The sequence below is a fragment of the Eptesicus fuscus genome, chromosome 15 (genome assembly GCF_027574615.1).
Source record: "Eptesicus fuscus isolate TK198812 chromosome 15, DD_ASM_mEF_20220401, whole genome shotgun sequence".
Lineage (NCBI taxonomy): Eukaryota > Metazoa > Chordata > Mammalia > Chiroptera > Vespertilionidae > Eptesicus > Eptesicus fuscus.
The window spans coordinates 48,316,135-48,334,995 of record NC_072487.1 but is presented as its reverse complement, the minus strand read 5'-3'; the positions used below and the strand labels follow the sequence as shown (position 1 = coordinate 48,334,995).

Here is an 18,861-nt window from a genome sequence, read left to right as displayed (position 1 = left end):
ACATTTTAACCCTGCTACGTTGGCTTCTGCAAATGCTTGCTTGCTTAAATAATAAGGAAAGAAGACTACTCCCTGTTCCAAAGAGGCCATAAACCTTCCCCAGACGAAGTTATCAGTGCTGGTGCCAGGCCAAGCCTTTGGTTGAGGTCTCAAAGCCCCAGCACATAGGGCCCTTTAAGAACTTGCAAAGGGAACCGGAAAAATCCTTATTTGGGAGACAAAGAAGGAAACATATAAATACCGGAAACGTACTGTGTGACTTTGCCCAGAATTTGAGAGACATTTTCCTCTGGGCCCGCGCGTAGTAATAATAATAATAATAATAGTAATAATAATAATAAATGTAACTCCGTCTCTCTAAGCGTTGCTTGGTTCTTCTGCGGTTGTCTGTAACACTGGCACCGCAGCGATGAGCTGGCACATCGCAGATTCATGATCAAAACAGATGACTGCTGCCATCTGAAGTCACGAAGCTTTGAAGTCGTTGGCTACGCAGCCAAAGATAACCAGATCGGGGTTCAGGGCCCTACCTCCTCGGGCTTTTGTGAAGATTAAATGTCTATCATGTGCTTATTAGCTCAATGCTTGGCACAAAGAAAGTCCTCAATGAATGTAATTATTATTCAGAAAAAATACAGCGGCTTGGGTTCCCTCCCAGAGACAGGGGATATGTTTTACCTCATTATCTTAGGGGGCTTGGTCCTCAGGCCATTTTCTAAAGAGGCTGGTTTTTGTGGCTTCTTTATTAAATGAAATAAAGTGAAAAGCACTTAGCACAGAGTATGGCATAGAGTAGTTGCTCAGGAAATGGCAAGAATCCTTCTGCTGAATGATGCCCAGAAACTGTCACAAAAGCTCTAACTCGTCTCGCACCTTCACTCCCAACCCACCCTGCAGCCCGCCATGTGAACACGGCACCTGACAGTTCTGCCTGACCTTTACTCTCTCCAAGAACTAACAATTGTTATCTCAGCTCCTCTGCATCCAGGTGGACACGGGGCCTCCAGGACTCAGAGGGGAGACTGCTGTCCCTGGCAAGCACATGGAATACATGGGGAGCTGGTCTACCCGCTTTTAGGGATGTATGCGGTGTGCCTGAGGGACCAACACTGTTAGGTCTGCCAGCTACGGCAAGAAAAGAAAGATTTCATCTTGTAAAACCACCCACATTTGGCAATAAGCTGGGATCCCCCAAAGGTCCCTTTGCCTCAAAAATCTGGTCTTCTATTGCCATGAACGACGGACTAATCTGTGAAGCTGAATTAAAGTACGGTCTCTGTGGGGGGGACAGGGGAGGAAGAAGATTTCAAAGCAATCACTGTCATTCAAGATGTAAGAGCAGAATTACGACTTTCTTTGAGTCCCAAGATGGGAACAGAATGCTGGACGGGTAAACAGAAAATGCATCATTTTTTGTCAATACCGGCAGGCACAGCACGACGCGGGACCGACCACACGGCCCAGCTGTTGGCAAGGAGGCAGCAGCGGCGGACAAAACTGATCGAGAGGCTGTGTCCAGTCCGAGGGGTCCCCTGAAAGGACTATCCAGCCCCCCTCACTGAATGACTGCATGTCCAAATTCAAGGCCAAATGATGGAACTGCAGTTTGCTGAGGCAGGTTTTCAAAAAGGAGGCTGCAGTTCTCAGCTAGACATGATACTAAAGGGAAAAAAAAAAAACCCCCGGGCCCCTTTTTAACTGAAGAAGCTTTATGTGGAATATAATAAGGCATTTATGCAACAAGCCGACAAACCCAAACCAGTTTCGTTTCCCTCTTCCTCGTTCAGGGAACTGAATCTATGTGCCCTCTACCCACTGACTAGATCAAAATGATTGCAACTCTGGAAAATATGCTATTAGTTCAGAGACGTGGTTTGGTGAGCCAGCTCTCTGGAGAAGAAAACCTTGATGGTTGTTTTCTGGGTGATCCAGGCCTGCTGCTCAGGCAGTGGGGTGACATGTCACGCCTACAGGATGTCTTATGTAGGTGGTCATCACACCTACTGTGGATTAATAGGAGCCACAGCGCTCCCACCCCCAACTCTGAGCACATGCTCATTTTCTGATTCCCCACTTGCATTTTTGATTCCATACTGAATAGAGAGAGAAGCGATGTGGAAAGAGAAATGGAAGGGGGGGGGGGGGTAACATAAATATATTCCAGTGGATACAATGAGCTTCCAGAAGCCCCCTCAGAAGCAAAAACAATGGAGTGAGTGCATCAGTTCAGGAAGGGAAACAGGAGAAAAGCATAAGACAGCAAGAATGAACCTGTGCAGAGCAGTGGCTCAATGTGCTTCCCAAATAATTCCATGAGACCAAAGGGTGCGCTCAGAGAGAGGTGACAGGTGCAAAAGAGGGTGCTGGAAGCCAAGCGTGGATGTCCGGAGAACCTGGGTTTCTGGGTTACAGCGATGAGAAGCCTGGGATCTGGAACCACCCAGGCTTTGGTTCTAGTGGGGGTGGGGGGTGGGGGGTGGGGAAGTGGAAAGGGAGGGTAGAGAGGAAGAGCCAAAATGTCCACTCTGGAGAAATTATAAACTAATGCAGATGAGAAAAAAGCAGATGCTGGCGTGCCAGAAGGGGAACCCAGGGTGAAAGGGTCTGAGAAGTTGCGGGAGGCCAGGAGATGCAGAAATGCTGGGCACAGGTGGCCCCAGGAACGGAGGAATCCTTGGCTGGGCTAGTTCAGGCAGGAATCGCATTAGAAAGGCCACTTATGGCCTTCTAGGCATGGTGCCCGACAGTTCAGCAGCTGAGCCTGCCAACTGGGTTACTAAAAAGAGGGTACAGGTGTGCAGGGGTACAGGACCCCGAGCCCTCAGGTGAATGTATGGGGCTCAGAGGTGCCTGGCTGGACCTAGAGGGTGGTCATCCCAGCCACGAATAGCCTCATCCGTTCACTCCAGTGCTCCGAACAAATGATCATGTATGGTGCGCGCTAGGCACGATGTGACCAAGAGGATGAGAACATTTATCAGAGAAAGAGAAGAGGCTGAGAGACAAACTGGAGTTCCACCCCCCATCGGCCCAGGCAGAGTTCCTGAACTAAAGAACGTCCCCACGTACAGGGAAATAAGAAACCTAACGGCCGGAATGACCACAGCAGACGCCAAACCTCTTTCTACTTCCAGGGCTTCAGTTCAAGAACTGGAGACCCACAGAAGTAACGAGGCCAATCAAAAGTGGGGCACACAGAAAAGCTGGGGCAGCCAGACATCTCTTCGGCCTGGGTCATTATAACTGGTGCTAGAATGAAGGCCGTGGGAAGTAAACCAAGCTGGGAGAGCAAAGATGCAGGTTTTTCCAAAATCAATCTGTCTGGTCTGGTTGAAAACAAGGGAAGGCTATTATCTGGGGAAGCACAGGGACCCACACCCCTCCCACTGCTGACCGGGTTTGTTCTCCCTGAGCTCCAAGGGCTCAGAGAAAGGCTGCTGGTTGTTCAGAACCTGGAAATCCTGGATGAAAGACCCCTGGCCCATCCGATTGGGGCCCCAGCCCGCCTGAAGGACGATGTTGCCCGTTCTTTGGCCACCCCCGAGACGTAGAAACCTGCAACTTAAAGAGGCACAGAGTAGAATGGTGCTGCCCTTTAGTTTGGGATGAGCTTGAGAAGAAAGGAAGGTTGGGGGAGGAAGAGATGGAGAAGGTGAGCGAGCTGATAATTCACTCATTAGATGGTGAGGCTCAGAGATCACTCTGGTCACTGGCAGAAGACGGGGGAGTCAGGCAGAGAAGGGGCACGGAGCCGAGTACTTCCTCCTGGCCACCTCAGTGAAGAGAAAAGGAAGGAGAAGACTCCCTGAAACCCTGCTGTGTTGGAAGAGGACCTCAAGAGTGGAGAGTCACCCCCACCAGAGGCCTCTAAGGAAGATGGAGATGAGAATGGATCTCCTTTTCACTAGTACAGTCAGCCTGGGCCACACCAGGGCTTGAGCAGGATTGGCTCTAAGTAGGAGACTCTAATGGGCAAAGGTGACTTTGAGGGTCTGAAGAGCTCACCTTATTTCTTTCCTTTTTTCCCTTTGCATAAATGTTTACTGAGTAGCTGACATGTGACGGACATTATTATACTAGATGCCAACGATAATCAGCAGCTTTAATTTTAGCTGCTGGTCTCTGATTGCCATTGTATCTAGCCTCACAAATGTCAGGCATATTGTAGGTTCTCAACTTCTGTCCCTCGGAATGCCATCAACTCTCCTTCTATCCTACTCTTTGGCCCATCCCATGAACCCAACTTAGACATGTGGTCTCATGTCTCGCCCCTCTCAGGCCCAAAGTGGAAATTAGCTCAGCTGACAAACTGCTCTGTTCTCAGGAGGGAGGCTACTTTCAGCAGGTCACAGACGACGCAGACTTTTGGCTTGTTTCCTCTTGACATCTCCACTGTCCTCGCTCTGGAAAGCCCCTCATTGCTGCTCATCAGGATCTCCCACTGGTCTCCTTGACTGAATTCAACTTCCACCACTTTTATGGGGCACTGACTGCTGACTGTGTGCTAGCATTCATGCCCTCCTCTGGATGCTCGAGATAGAAAGAGAAATAAGTAAAATGCTGGCCCATGCCCTGGATAGCTCGGTCCATTACAGGAGAAAGATATACAGACATGTAAAATATAGGGTGGTAAATGCTATAATGAGCACACTTCTATAAGGTGATCAAAACACACATAAGAAAGGAACTAAACCCGTGTGAGCTGGGCTTTGACAGACGAGTAGCAATTCTCTAGGCAGACAAAGTATGGCATGTCAGGCAGAGGGTGCAACATAAACAGTGGATTATGGGTGCCTAAGAAATGGCATAATCTGGTAAAGATGATTCTCTGTGGGTTGACCATGAAGGGCAGAGATGAAAGGGGTGGAGGAGAAGTGGTTGGGTATAAGGAAAGAGCTGGACATTGGTACAAAGATCCTACACTATTCTATTATGGCTCATGGGCCTCATTCTGTAGGCAGAAGGGCCAGAGATATTTTCTAAAGCTTTATTAAGATATAACTCACATACCATATCATTGACTCTTTTAAAGTATACATACAATTCAATGGTTTTTAGTATACTCACAGAGTTGTGCAACTATCACCACAGTCTAATTTTAGAATATTTTCATCATCCCCAAAAGGAAACCTCGTGCCCATTAGTAGCCACTCCCCATTCTTCACCACCACTACCCAGCCTGCCCTAGGACCACTAATCTACTTTCTGCCTCTACGGATTTGTCTATTCTGGACATTTCATATAATATGTGGTCTTTTGAGACTGGCTTCTTTCACTTAGCATAATGTTTTCAAGGTTCATCCATGTTGAAGTGTACATTAATGCCTCGTTCTTTATTGCTGCCAAATAAAGGTTGGTTGGATCACTATACCACATTTTGTCGATGGACATTGAGTTGCTTCTACTTTTTGGCTAGTGTGAAAAATGCTGCTATAAACTTCATGTATAAGTTTTTGTGTGGACATACATTTCTATTTCTCTTGGGTATAGTCTGAGGAGTGGAAATGCTGAGTCATATGGTAACTTTACACTGATTATTTTGAGGAATGGCCAAGCTGTTTTCTAAAGCAGCTGATCCATTTTATATTACACAACATTACAGTAGTTACATTGCAATAAATAGAAAATACCTCTGGTCTCCGGTAATGTTATGGAGAAATGTTCCAATTTATCCCAAAGCCCCACGAACACTTAATGTCATCTGTTTTTTTTAATTACGGCCACCCTAGTGGACATGAACTGATCTCATTGTGGTTTTGATTTGTAGAGATACCTAATGATGAGTGATAATGAGAATCTTTTCATATAATTATTCAGCAAAGCTTTTTAAGCAAGAGATGTAGCTGTTTTGAAATAAATCTGGGGGTGAGTTGGACAGGTGAGAAAAAATGAGAACGGTAATAAAGAGACTGACTCAGGGGCAGAACCCATGGGACTTAATGAAAGACTGGCTGTGTGGCACAGCGGGGAGTCAGGGGAGAAGGGAAAGGCAAGGATAGTGCCATGGCTTCCAGTTTGGGAAACTGGAAGATGGTGATGCCAAAAATCAAGCTAGAGAAGGAAAGGAGAGAGTGGGCAGGGGCGGGGAGATTATAAATTCAGTTTAGGACACAGTAAGTTTGAGGTACCTGGGGGAGATCCATTTGGTGGAGATGTTGAATAGGCAACTAGAGAAGCAATTGTGGGGTTCCAGAGAAAGACCTAGAGATATAGCTTTGGGGATACCGATATATTGGGAGATAATAGTGATGGTTGAGTATTATGAGCTGCATATATATTAAGGAATTTCGCAAATTAGGAAGCTTCGGCAAGAATCCTTTCAGTGGCAAGCAGAAAGTTAAAATGTAGATTAAAATGATCTGAAGAGGGAATGAGAGTCAAGGAAGAGAAGTGGGCAGGTACAGATTGCTTCCTATTTCCACGGAAATTCTTCCCGTAGTTTCCAGTAGACACATGGACGCCAAGGAGCTCAGAGACAACTCCCGACCCTTCAGAGAGGGCCGCAGCACCCAAAGGGTAGAAGAGGCAGGATGAACACAACTCTCCTGCTGGGCAAGTTGCCCTGGCAACAGAGAGCTAGCACCTGCAAAGAACCAAGACTTCTAGCCTTGGGCCACGTCTCCACTTCCTCATTCCAGTAACACTTCTAAAAAAGTGAAACATTAGGAACACAAAAGGGGGATGCTTCAAAAAAAAATGTACTTCCCCTCTAGAATCTGTGTCGGGCACACCGCCTTTGAGAAAAAAGGGCATGAGATACAACGGATCCTAACTACCCAGTGATAAAATGTGTATTCTTCAGTCCTGGAAAGAGTTCACTGTGGGGCACCAGGAAGTTTGGACTGTAACTCCTTAGCTACAGCACCTGGGTTAAGTGTCAAAAGGACCAGACACTAGAGGTATTTTCTATTTACCTCTCCAGATCCATGTTCTGTCCTTTTCCGTCAGTTCTGGGTCCAGGGAAGCTGCACAGAGAGACTGAATAAAAAGCTTTCTCTGTCAATTAGCTTCGAGTTTGGTTTGGCCACCAGGTAGCACCAATAAGGAAGAAGACTGAGGTCAACTTCACCTCCTCACTGTCAAGTTGCCACGAGTTGGCCGAGTTCCCCTACTGAGGGCTCAGCACATGTCAGGTGGTTCTCTCTGTATTTTTCCCCCCCTTCTCTCTGTGAAGTTATCCTTTCCAGGTTCCCCAAGCCACTCCCTTTCCTACCCTACAGGTCTAAGGGTGGTTGGAGCTTCTTGCTATCAATAGTCCTAGGGCGCTGCCCTGTCACTTGTTTTCTTATCCCATCGTTCAAGGTTTCATTCCTTACCCTCTAGGACACTTAGTCAAGAGTTGTTGCCTAAGGCCCAAGCAGGTAGATTAGCATCTCCATCAGTGGTCACCTTACTGGCTCTCAAGCCACATGAGGTACTTTGATCACATTTTCTTGTGCTTCTTGCTCTATCTGGACTGTCCGCACCTTCATTGGGCCAAGCACAATTTAAGCGCTGCAGGTGCCAAAGTAGGACACAGTCTTGCCCTCAAAGAAACATATTGAGGGGGCAAATATGCACGTACAGCTGCAATGAGAGCCCTCACAAAGCCATCCTGGCCTTCATTCCCACAGGAACACGAGCACATTCTCTGCCCCTTCCCAGCACCATGGAAATGCTAAGAAATGAGGGGCAAGAACAACATGGCTGCCGAAGAAGCAGCTCTGGAGAGAGACTCGGGAAGTTCCTCCAAGTCCAGGTTGGCTTTCAAAAGCTACTGAGTCACTGCTTGGAAATGGAGGAGGCCAAAGGCAGGAACACAAGAAGCACTGCCCTGGGAGGTAGAGGTCAAGGTGACTGGCAGCCCTAGATGAGGAGGGGAGGGAGTGGGGCAGGCTGGGGACACGCTCTCTGCTCCAAGGTGGTCTTTTTTACTTAACTCACTCCTCCTGTCCCCGGGAAAGGTGACAGCTTAGGAAACATGGACAATGGGCCTTGTAGGCTAAGTCCTATACAGGCTCAGCAGAAGTTAAGGACTCAAACAAAAAAAGTTCCCTCCCCAAGAAGCTACTGTCTGAGAATTAGTCTCTCCCACCCTTATATCTGGATAGGATGGGCTCAGCCTTCTGAAACCAGAATTAAATGAGATAACGCAGGGGAGGGGCCCTACAGTGCTGACCCCGAAGAGTCAAGTGAAGTGCAGCTCCCCATTCTTCTCCCGGGCTCTGGGTGTGCAGAGGTAGCTGAGTGGGGCAGGGAGCCTGTGACTGGGACAGCCTCCACCGCACAGAGAGGAAACAGGGGCCAGCAAGGAGAGGGAGCAAAACAAGAGGGGAAGCCAGAATGTCTGAGGGGTCAGTTGGAGCCACAATTCCACCGAGTTCCTCCTGGGACATCCTCTCAAGTCATTGGTTAGGGGGGTGGTTGGCCAAGACAGGAAGAGTAATATGATTCGTGACATGGCTGTGAATTTCCAGGAGGAAGTGTGAACAGTTCTCAGGGATTTCGAGTCATAGGTAGAGTCTGCGGCGTCCAGACGAGGGTCTAAGAATACCATGACTGAGCTGTGGAAGTCCCTCAGGCTGGCTGGCGGCCAGTAATGTTACCCAGCTTAATAAACCTTAGCGATTACAGAGCTTTCTTGGAAATAAGCAAAAATACCTTCTATTTATAACCTATGGATACAGCAGAGAACATCAAGCCAGATATTAAATTATGACTATATAATAAAAACTACAGATCTATGAGCTCAGATACCACATGTAGTCTGCTTTCATTATTTGCATTGTCCCAATTTTTCTAAGACCAAAAATGCCCGTTCAATAAACACTAAGGAAACACTTTTACAAATGAACTGGCAAGAAGTTCAGAGTGCGGGGAAGACGCCGTACGTACAGGGCTTTGTTTCGCAAGGGAATGCCTGGATGGCAATTCACCTACTTTATGTGATTTAATTCTGTTGTGAAAGGTTGAGACTGCTGCCAAATGCACTTTCAGATCTCTGTTCTTGCCTAATCGCAGCTATCTGAGGAGCCAGATGCCAAAAGTGTAACTCAGAACAGTTCTTGAAATTACCTTTGTGAATAAAAACAAAAGTTCAAAAAGTCAAAAGAGCTGGCTCCAGGTCAGGGAAGAGAGAACAAATGTAGCAGCAAAAAAACCGCAACCATTTAAGACATCTGTGCGCAAGCTATTGTGCCTTGTGAGGACCAGGAGAGGCACAGAAAGGGTGGAGACGGGGGGCTGAAAGGCTTCAGGCCTTGGATTCACCTCATTTACTAGCATCACTTAGGCCCCTATGACTGCCTTCAGCTTAGTACAGCTCTGTCACTTTTAAACCATCGCTTCAATCACTGTATTTGCTTCCTGAAAGGTTCTTGCAATTCTGGACTTGCTGACGGTGCAGCATGAACTCATCCACATACATCCACTGTGCTGATAGAGAATGAAAAACATTCATATTCATAGTCCTACTAGTTTGCATCTCGGTTTGGTTAAGAGTGAGCCTACTTAATGATCGAGCATAAAGTGGTCTAATCGTGCACGAATGTTTTAATACAACTCGGCAGCTGTTTGCCATGAGCAAACCAAATTCCACAAATTATTAACTCAGCCAAAGTCAAAAAGAGAGCTGAAAAGGGGAGTTGTTCCACAGGTATAGAGTTTCAGTTCTGCAAGTTGAAAAAGTTCTGGAGATCCGTTGCACAACAAGGTGCCTACAACTAACACTAATGCCCAGTACCTTAAAGATGGTTAAGATGGTCAATTTTATGTTATGTGTTTTTTTAAATTTAAGTTAAAAAATAACAGAATGCATTATTCATTCCATGCCCTTGCACTTGGCTATAACCACAGCATACTTCACCAATTAAATTGAGTTTGAGAGAGAGAGAGAGAGAGAGAGAGAGAACACAATAACACATGCATGCTAGCTAAAAAGGGTTAATCAAGAATCTCCTTTAAATTCCAAGCAGAACAAATAAGGGGAAAATTTAGGGTTGGAGACCTCAAACTAGCTTGATTTCTTTGAAACTATACACTATGCCAATACTTACGTGACAATTCTAAGATTTTTTACTTTCAATGTTAACAGGGTAACCTCTCAGATGGGTGATTCAAAGCTAAGGCGACTATCCTGAAGCAGGCTGAGATGGGGTGATGCCCACTCCTGCCTCAAGTCAGACCCAGACCCACCCACCCCTCTGCAGGCCTCTCTGCCCAGGCCCGCAGGGAGTAAGAATCACACTCCACATCATTTCTCAGGTGCCTGATGCGACTACCATGATTCCATGCTTTATTTTTAACCAGCTTACAGAATTTTCGATCCAACTAGTGCTTCTGTATTAGTTTGTGAGGGCTGCTGTAACACAGTACCCCACACTGAGTGACTTAAAACCACAGGAATTTATTGTCTCATAGTCCTAGAGGCCAGAAGCCCAAAATTCAAAGGGCTGGTAGTTCCTCCTAAGAGCTCGGAGGAAGTACCACTCCAATCCTCCCTCTTTGAATGGCACTCTCCCTTTGTCTCTGTCTTCCCACGGCCTTCTTCTTACAAGGGCACCGGTCATATGGGATTAGGGGCCTACCTTACTCCACTGTGACCCATATTGATAAGGAAAATGCGGGAGCAGTGGGGGTGGGCGGGGTGAGAGGGGGAGGTTTGCAACCTAGTTCAGTTCAGTATCTGGTTAAAACTGTAGTCTTACTTCCCCACTCCGACTGACTTGGGCGAAGCTGCAGAACCTAACCCCAGGGCCACAGCTGACTTGGGCGGAGCTGCGGGGACCCTCAGGGGCCCGCCACAGGAGGAGATATATAGGTCAGAGCAGTTCAGGCTTTGCATCCGGAACTCCCCCGGACTAGCAGGTCTTTGAAATAAAGGTTAAACTTTCCTCCCTCAGAGAGCTGGCTGATCGTTCTCCCATGCATTCTGCCACAATATCTTAACAATTACACATACAATGTCCCTATTTCCAAATAAGGCCATATTTTGAGGTAAAGGGGATTAGAACTTCAACATAGCTTTGTGTGTGTGTGAGACAAACATCAGCTGGAAATTTGTTTAAAATGCAAATTCTTTGGCTCCACCTTAGACCCCACTGAGAGAGAGAGGGAAAGAGAGAGAGAGAGAGAGAGAGAGAGAGAGAGAGAGAGAGAGAGAGAAGAGAGAGAGAGAGAGAGAGAGAGAAAACACACAATAACACATGCATGCTAGCTGAAAAGGGTTAATCAAGAATTAACTTAGAAACTCTAGAAATGCAGGTGATCAATAATATATATTTTAACAAGCCTTTCAAAGTGATTCTGATGCATGCTGAAGTTTGAGGACCATGATTTCAAATCATGCTGTACATTTAAAAAATCATTTTGGCATGTTAAGTGCGTATCTTGCCCTTCCAACAGAATCGCTAGCCCTTTGGGGCTGTCTCTGACTGTATTTATTCCGTCTTGCTTCTTTCACAGTTGTGAGCAACTAATACTTATTGCTCACATAAATAAGTAAATAGATGATGATTGCTTTGGCAGGCTAGAATCTGGACGTCTGTGCAGGCCACATGTGGCCTATAGACAGGTTTTATTTTGTCTGCCCAGGAATACTATGAACTAATTGCCAACATTAAAAACCTAGACTGCAGAGGTTTTTTTTTTTTAAAAAAAAACCCTGCAAGATCGCTGGCCATCACTGGATCTGAAATTCCACACAGCAACAATCAACTGATGGCTGCCTCTCTGAGGTGGGGCATCAGGGTTCCAGTTAGCCACAGTCCTCACCATTCCCTGATGCCTCCCCGACACGGGGGCCTTATGCAGAGCAACTTCGCTTACCTACGTCACCTATCTGGCCCCTAAAACATTTAGATCTAAACCATGCTGGAGAGAAGGAAGGCAGATAGAAAAATGCATCTCTATCCACAGCCTGAAGTACTTAACTAAGTATACTTAGTCAAGTTTCTGAGCAGCAACTTTAGAAATGGAATTTCAGAAGCCAGTGTCACTGATTAGCACTGACTTTGCTTCTGAGAGTTTAGCTTCATGTTTCACAGGGCGAGGTATGAAATGACTACAGCATCGAGGATCAAAGGTTGGTAGGGCCCTGCCTGTGTGACAACGCGTGGGCGAGCTATAACATGGTGAAGGGATTTTCTATCAGCATGATTGGGGAACAATGGATGTGGAGGGCACGAGGTCGTGATTTTGAAGCGCCACACAGGCCTCCTTTGTGTATATGCTAGGCTGAGCTCCAATAGCAGATCAGCTGTGAAAAGATTATTGCCCAGGGAAGCAAGTGGGGGAAGAGTCAAACTTTAAAACTACGTTCAGGCTTACGTATAGTTTAAAGGGCAGATCCTGGACTAGATTTGACAACTGTGCCTGTAACCCAGACACCCAATATTTGTAAAAAGGATAGAAAAGATACCATTTCCATACCTCACCCAAGACACTGGGAGCAGGTTCATGAAAAAGTGAGCGGAGTGGTAGTCTGGGGTCTCTTTACCTCAGAGGTGAGGATGGGCCTGGGGTTCAGAGGGGGGACTCACACACAACAGTGGAGACAGGCACAAGTTTTCAACGAGGCAACAAGCTTATTAGTAAGCCCCAGAAAGCTACCCTTGCCATGGAGTCCATCCCAGAGCCGTACATCAGAGAAACACAGCTACTCAGAGATTACTGAGCCAGAAGGTATAATAGATACGTGGCCACTACAACATCATAGGGCTACCTTCTAACAAATTATTCAATTTTATTCTCTCTTCACCACCACTGTACCTCAGCATTCTTTAGAAAGAAAAGAGATGGAATATGTCACCGATGACTAAATCTTCCTTTAAAGCTGTTAGAATTTAGAACTGTAGGCGGAGACGGGGTTCTACGGAATGTAACATCACAGGTGATCTGATCATAAATTCCTAATTGGGCAGGTCCTGGTGGGTAGTCATGCCTCAGGCATATAATTTCTTTGGTAAAAGGTTTATCTTTGCCTTAGGTTTATCAAAGCCTGTCCATTGTTTTTATGCATCTAGGTCAGTGATGGGCAACCTTTTGAGCTTGGTGTGTCAAACTTCGCCAAAAAACTGAGCATAACTCGGGTAGTGTGTCACTTTGAGGAAAAAAACATTATTTCGCAAATGTTTCGTCCTCAGGAGCAGCAAATGTTTCATCCTCTGCATGCGGCCGCGTGTTATCAGAAATGGCTACGCCTGTCAGTGCTGACACGCGTGTCATAGGTTCGCCATCACTGATCTAGGTTAACACACCTTTGAAATAAGCATAACCACCCTCAAGAGAGCACAGCATCTTCCTGTGGGGAAGGCACAGTCTCCTAAGGCCCCTCCAGCCCCTTCTCATAGCTGCTCTCGGTGAGTTTGCGCAACTTTTATTCAAGGTCACCCCACAATGAACTATGTCCTGTTGTGAGCCGCTGTGTACCTCCTAGAACGGTTATAATGAAAAACGAATTCTGATAATACCGAGTGCTGGTGCAGCCACTGAAACTCTCATCCTTTGCTGGAGGGCCTGTCAAATGGTGCAGCCACTTTAGAAAGCAGCTTGGCCGTGTCCTTTACAGTTATACACACACTTACCACGCGACCCGGCAATTCCACTCATAGGTGTTTACCCCAAGGCAATGAAAGCTTAGGTTCACACACAAGTCTGTATGTGAATGCTGACAGCAGCTTTATTAATGATTGCCAAACTCTAGAAACAACACCGATGTCCTTCAGTGGGTGAACGGATAAACATCATGCAGTGGAATACTATTCGGGGAGGAACTCATGCGCAAATCTCAAAAGCATGATGCTGAGTGAAAGAGCCAGTCTCAAAAGACTATATCCTATATAAACAGACTTATGTAACATTTTCCAAAAGACAAATGGATGGAGAATAGCTCACTGGTTGCCTGGGGGTAGGGATGGAGGTGGAGGGTGGGTGTGACTACAAAGGGATTAGTACAAGGGCGTTAGGGGGCGATGGGACTGTTCTGAATCATGATGTGGGTGGTGGTTATAGGAATCCACGTGTTAAGTCCCATGGATTTGTACCACCCTCCTCCAACATCAAGTTGACTGTATGATAATTTACAGTGTCACCCAATTTACACTCAGGATAAATGCGCCTAATAAAGAACGTCTCTGCAATGGGGTCAGTCAACAGAAGCTGAATCCATAATGAGCACCGGCAGGTGGGTGTGAGGAGGGCAGTAACTCACGGGCGTCATGGGTGCAGTTTGGCATGTAAAGAGGGGAAGTGACACTCTCAGTCACTGGGCACCACCTGGTAATTCTCCGAAAAGGCAAAACGGTTGTGATCTGTAATGTTTCTTTCCCGGGAACTTTGCATTCATGGTCTCTTACAGCAGCTTTAAGGGAGGAAATTTAGGCTTAGGGATGGTAAAGGATTTACCCCGATTTTGATCTCGGTTCTGTCTGGTTCCCCAGCGGCTACATAAAGCCACAGCGTGGATTAAGCTGTGATTCCTCCCTTTTCTGTGCTGCACCTCCAGCAGGCCCCTTAATCCTCGGTGCTCTTCAAGTCCCGCCCTGCCTTTAAGGCAGTGATTGGGGAGAGAGGCTATTTTGCCCTCAAGGGACATAGGGCCACGTCTGGAGACATTTTTGGCCATTTTTGGCCGTCGCAGCTGGAGGGGACAATGCCACCAGCATCTGGTAGGTAGAAACCAGAGGTGCTGCTAAGCATCCTACAGTGTCCAGGATGGCCCCCTGGAAAAGCAATTACCCCGCCCCAAATGTCACCAGTGCAGACGCTCAAACCTCTTGGTTTAAAGGAACCAAGAGAGGAAATATGTATGAGCCAGACACGGTGCTATAGGCATTTTTAAATGCTTATCTCCTCATTTAAGGTAAGTATTATTAACCCCAGTTCACAGTTAAGAAGGTGGTTGCTCAGACCCATAGAGCAACGTGGCCAAACCCCAGTGATTAGACAAGAAGCTGTGGCTGCCCCAGGCTGCTGTGATGACAAAGCCCAGAGTTCCCGCAGTGTGGTGCTGGGGTGGGCTGGACCCTCCTCACCTCCATCTCCTCTGGTCTCAAAAAGTCACCTCTTAGCCCTGAGAGATCTGCAGACAGGGGAGCTGCGGGGCCGGCAGGAGGGACATGTGAACTCCAGAGGCTCTCAGGAAAGAGTGGGCTCGTCATCACTCAGAACCTCCCAGGATTGGTGGTCACCAGTGTGCTTTTGCATCACCCATCCCTTCGCCCTCAGGGCACTCAGGTCCCTCCCCTCTCCAAAGAGAGGACAGTGTCCTCTCCTCTCCCCTCAGCCTGTGCTGTGGGATTTGGGCACCCAGACAGCAGCCAGGGACGGGCGCCAGTCCCAGAACAGCGTGCTCTGATCCACATCCCATGGGCAGGGTGGGCCTCAGACACCAGGCAAACTGCTTTAAAAACAAGTTTCATAATCACCTCTGAGTGATTCTGGTTCAGTTTTACCCTTTCATATAATGAGTACCAACAGTTCCAAGAGCTGAAAATGGTGTGTGTGTAAGATAGAGGGAGGAGGGAGAGACAGAGTAGAAGAAAGGGGGAAAGAGAAGGAAGAAAGAAGTAGAGAAGGACATAGTATACTTAAAAGCTTAACATAAAACTCAGAAAACAGATAACCTCATAATAAGCAAAGAACCCTAAGATTGGGGAACACTTGCAAATCAGGCGGGAATACATGAATGGTCTTCAAAATTACTCCAGATAACTGCAGCTAGGCAGGCAACACACCCTAGTCACTTCTCCAACTTGGCAAAGCAGAGCCCCCCTTCATCCCTGCACTCCGCCTCCCTGCTCCACAGCCACGCAGAGGGCACTCACAGCTCCAGAATCAGGATGACGTCCGTCTTGTTCTCGTACACCTCGTGCAGGGTGATGACGTTGGGGTGCTGGATCTCCTTCAGGATGCTGACCTCGCGCTCGATGTCCTCGCGGCTCACGCCCCGCCGGCTGGATTTCGTCCTCCTCTTCTTGATGAACTTGGCCGCATACTGCAGACCCGTGCTCTTCTCGCGGCATTTCTTCACCACGGCAAACTGCCCGCTGAAGAGAGGGGACGGAAGAAGAACATGAGTCATTTATATATTCTTTTTAAAATATATATATATATTTTATTGTTTTTTTACAGAGAGGAAGGGAGAGGGATAGAGAGTTAGAAACATTGATGAGAGAGAAACATCGATCAGTTGCCTCCTGCACACTCCCTACTGGGGATGTGCCCGCAACCAAGGTACATGCCCTTGACCGGAATCGAACCTGGGACCCTTGAGTCCGCAGGCCAATGCTCTATCCACTGAGCCAAACTGGTCAGGGCTACATATTCTTTTTGTTCATTAAAATACAAGATTCGAGCAAGGATGTGCCAAGGGTTGGGGGTGGGGGGGACGATGGAATTGTGAGTAGAAAAGTCCAAATTGTGAGCAATTAACACAGTAAGTAGGGCTAGTTCTTATTCTATTTCAGTTTTATTAAGCCAGTTTATTTATGAACAAGGGATAAAAATTATTTTCTTGAATTATGCTTTGTTGAATTGGTAATGATGCCTCCACTTCTGTGCTGGCCTCCTTCACGCCCATTTCCGATTCGGGGACAGCGGGAAGGAGCTCCTGGATCAGACCTCACTCCCAACAAGCTCTTTTCCTTGTGTGTTTAGGAAAACAAGAGATGGAGATGAGGGAATTGGTAGGAAACTATGTAGAGCCCTGACTCTGATGACATATTTCTAGCACCAACAGTTATCAACTGAAACACCAGAACAAAACAAGCTATATGTTTTTTTCATACTTTGGGAACTGATGAGCCCTATGACATCTGCTGGCTTCTTCTCCAGCATCACCACCCTCCTCTTCCTTTTCCAGTACCTTTATCTAGGGATTGTTGTGGTTCTAGGAAGTTGCCTCCATCCATAACTATAGATACAGATCATGTGACCTGGGCTAGGCCAATCAGTGAACTACATTCTCCTGGCTCCAGTGATAGGCCCAGGACCGAAGTAAGACCTTCCAGAGAATGTTTAGACAGAGACTTTTTGATCCCTCCAAACTGCTGACAGACACCTTGGAACCATATGAGAAGCCACTCTTGGTTTAAAGCTAATCACATTGCAGAGACAGAGCCAGTAGAAGGAACAAGACTAGGTCTGTGGTAACACTGGGAGTGGCTAGATCAACCCTAGACTGAGACCATCTGCCTTTGGAAATTTCAGCAACATAGGCCAATAAATTCTCTTTACTGCTAAAGCCAGTGATTTGTGTTTTCTATTTCTTACAGAGGGAAGTATCCTATCCATCCAGTGCCACAGCAAATAACCAGAGCCTCCTATGCATATATAAAGGAATATCTTTATATATAAAAGCCCAAGCGACCATTACAACCGGTCGCTATGATGTGCACTGACCACCAGGGGGAAGACGCTTAACGCAGGAGCTACCCCCTGGTGGTCAATGCGCTCCCACAGCCAACCTCCCATGGTCCCTCCCCCCCCCCCCCCCCCCCTTGCTGGCTGGCCCCTGTGCACGAATTTGTGCACTGGGCCTCTAGTCATAAAATAACTTGACACACAATAAAAGGTGAAGACATAAGTGGGTGAGATCTTGAGAGGTAAGTAGGCTACCCTGAATGTAAGTGAAACAACAGAAAGATGCTTCCTGTAATGACCCTCACTTCTTCCCTAGCGCCCGAGGCAGGGTCGGTCCCCCCATCACAGGACCTGTACATTTCTTGGCACCCGCTGGAGAACTACTATGCAGAGCATTATCACAGTTATTTTTAGCTAGTTTCATTCCCCTCACATGAAGACAAAAAGGGGAGAGAAAATCAAATAACTGGTAATATTTTGATGCTAAAGAATGGATACTTCAAAATGTTACTCATTTACCTGAGCAGCAGAAGGCCAGAGAAGAAAAAACACATAGTGAAGGATTATTTTTATGGCAGTATCAAATTTTTTGCATGACAGGTTATTAATGCCTTCTTTCCCCCTGCAGCAGGAGAGCAGAGAAGTTGAAGAATAAATCACACCAGAATGCTAGCACTGATAGTCTGTAAACTCACGACCTGAAAGAGCCAGGGGGTCTGTTACGACTTTATTACAACCATTTTCTAATTTCTCTGGGGAGTGAGGGACTGGGCTTTCTATCTATTGAGGGGCAGGGGGTGTGCTGCAGAGATGGGGTTTATGGAGAAAAGCAGGAACTCAGCCCCCCTCCTCACAGAGGGCTCTCAAGGGACCCCAGCACAGAGAGGAGGCAGAGTGCACTTCACAGGGCAGGACCTCCAAACCATAAACATCTGTGCCTGGGGGCGGGGGGGTGGTGGTGGTGGTGGTGGTGGTGGGCTGTGATGCCTCCTCCGGGCTACTGGCACCTACAGGCACCGTGATTTATCCCAGGGGCTGTAATGACTCGAGGCAGACTGTGGTTTGAATCACCTTGCGTTAAAAAAACAAAACTAAAGTGCCAAAAAAAAAAAAAAATAAAAAAATCTGCAGGCAAACCACAAAGAATTTAAATACAAGCCTAAATTGAAAGACTATCTGAGTGTGTTTTCATCGCCAAATGATCCACTGTTGACTCTTCCCCGCCCCCCCCCCTTTTAACTCTGTAAGATTCACATCATCCTCATTTCTTCTGTCAATGAGAAAGCCAAGCTTCAGAGGGACGTTTTAAAAATTGCTCTAAATCACTCGGCAAGTAACTTTGCATAATTCAGAAATGACTCCAAACCCAAAGTGTAGTATTTGCTCCAAAGCTCTAGTCATTGAGCCAGGTTGCCATGCTGGGCTTGTGTCCATTTTGTTTGAGATACAAGCCACCCCCCTCTGAAGTTGCAGGACTTCATTCTAGAAAAGAGCTTTCTGGGGGGAAGGCAAAGAGAAGAG

The 18,861-nt window shown here is 46.9% G+C and overlaps 1 protein-coding gene across 1 annotated transcript in view; it reads right to left on the bottom strand.

The window, feature by feature from the left end:
* The window catches only part of DAPK1 (death associated protein kinase 1), a 161,311-nt gene that overhangs the window by 60,793 nt on the left and 81,657 nt on the right, over positions 1-18,861 (bottom strand). The window contains exon 3 of the mRNA XM_028146199.2: positions 15,804-16,025. Coding sequence (XP_028002000.1) covers positions 15,804-16,025 — 222 coding nt within the window. The remainder of the gene's footprint in view (positions 1-15,803; positions 16,026-18,861) is intronic.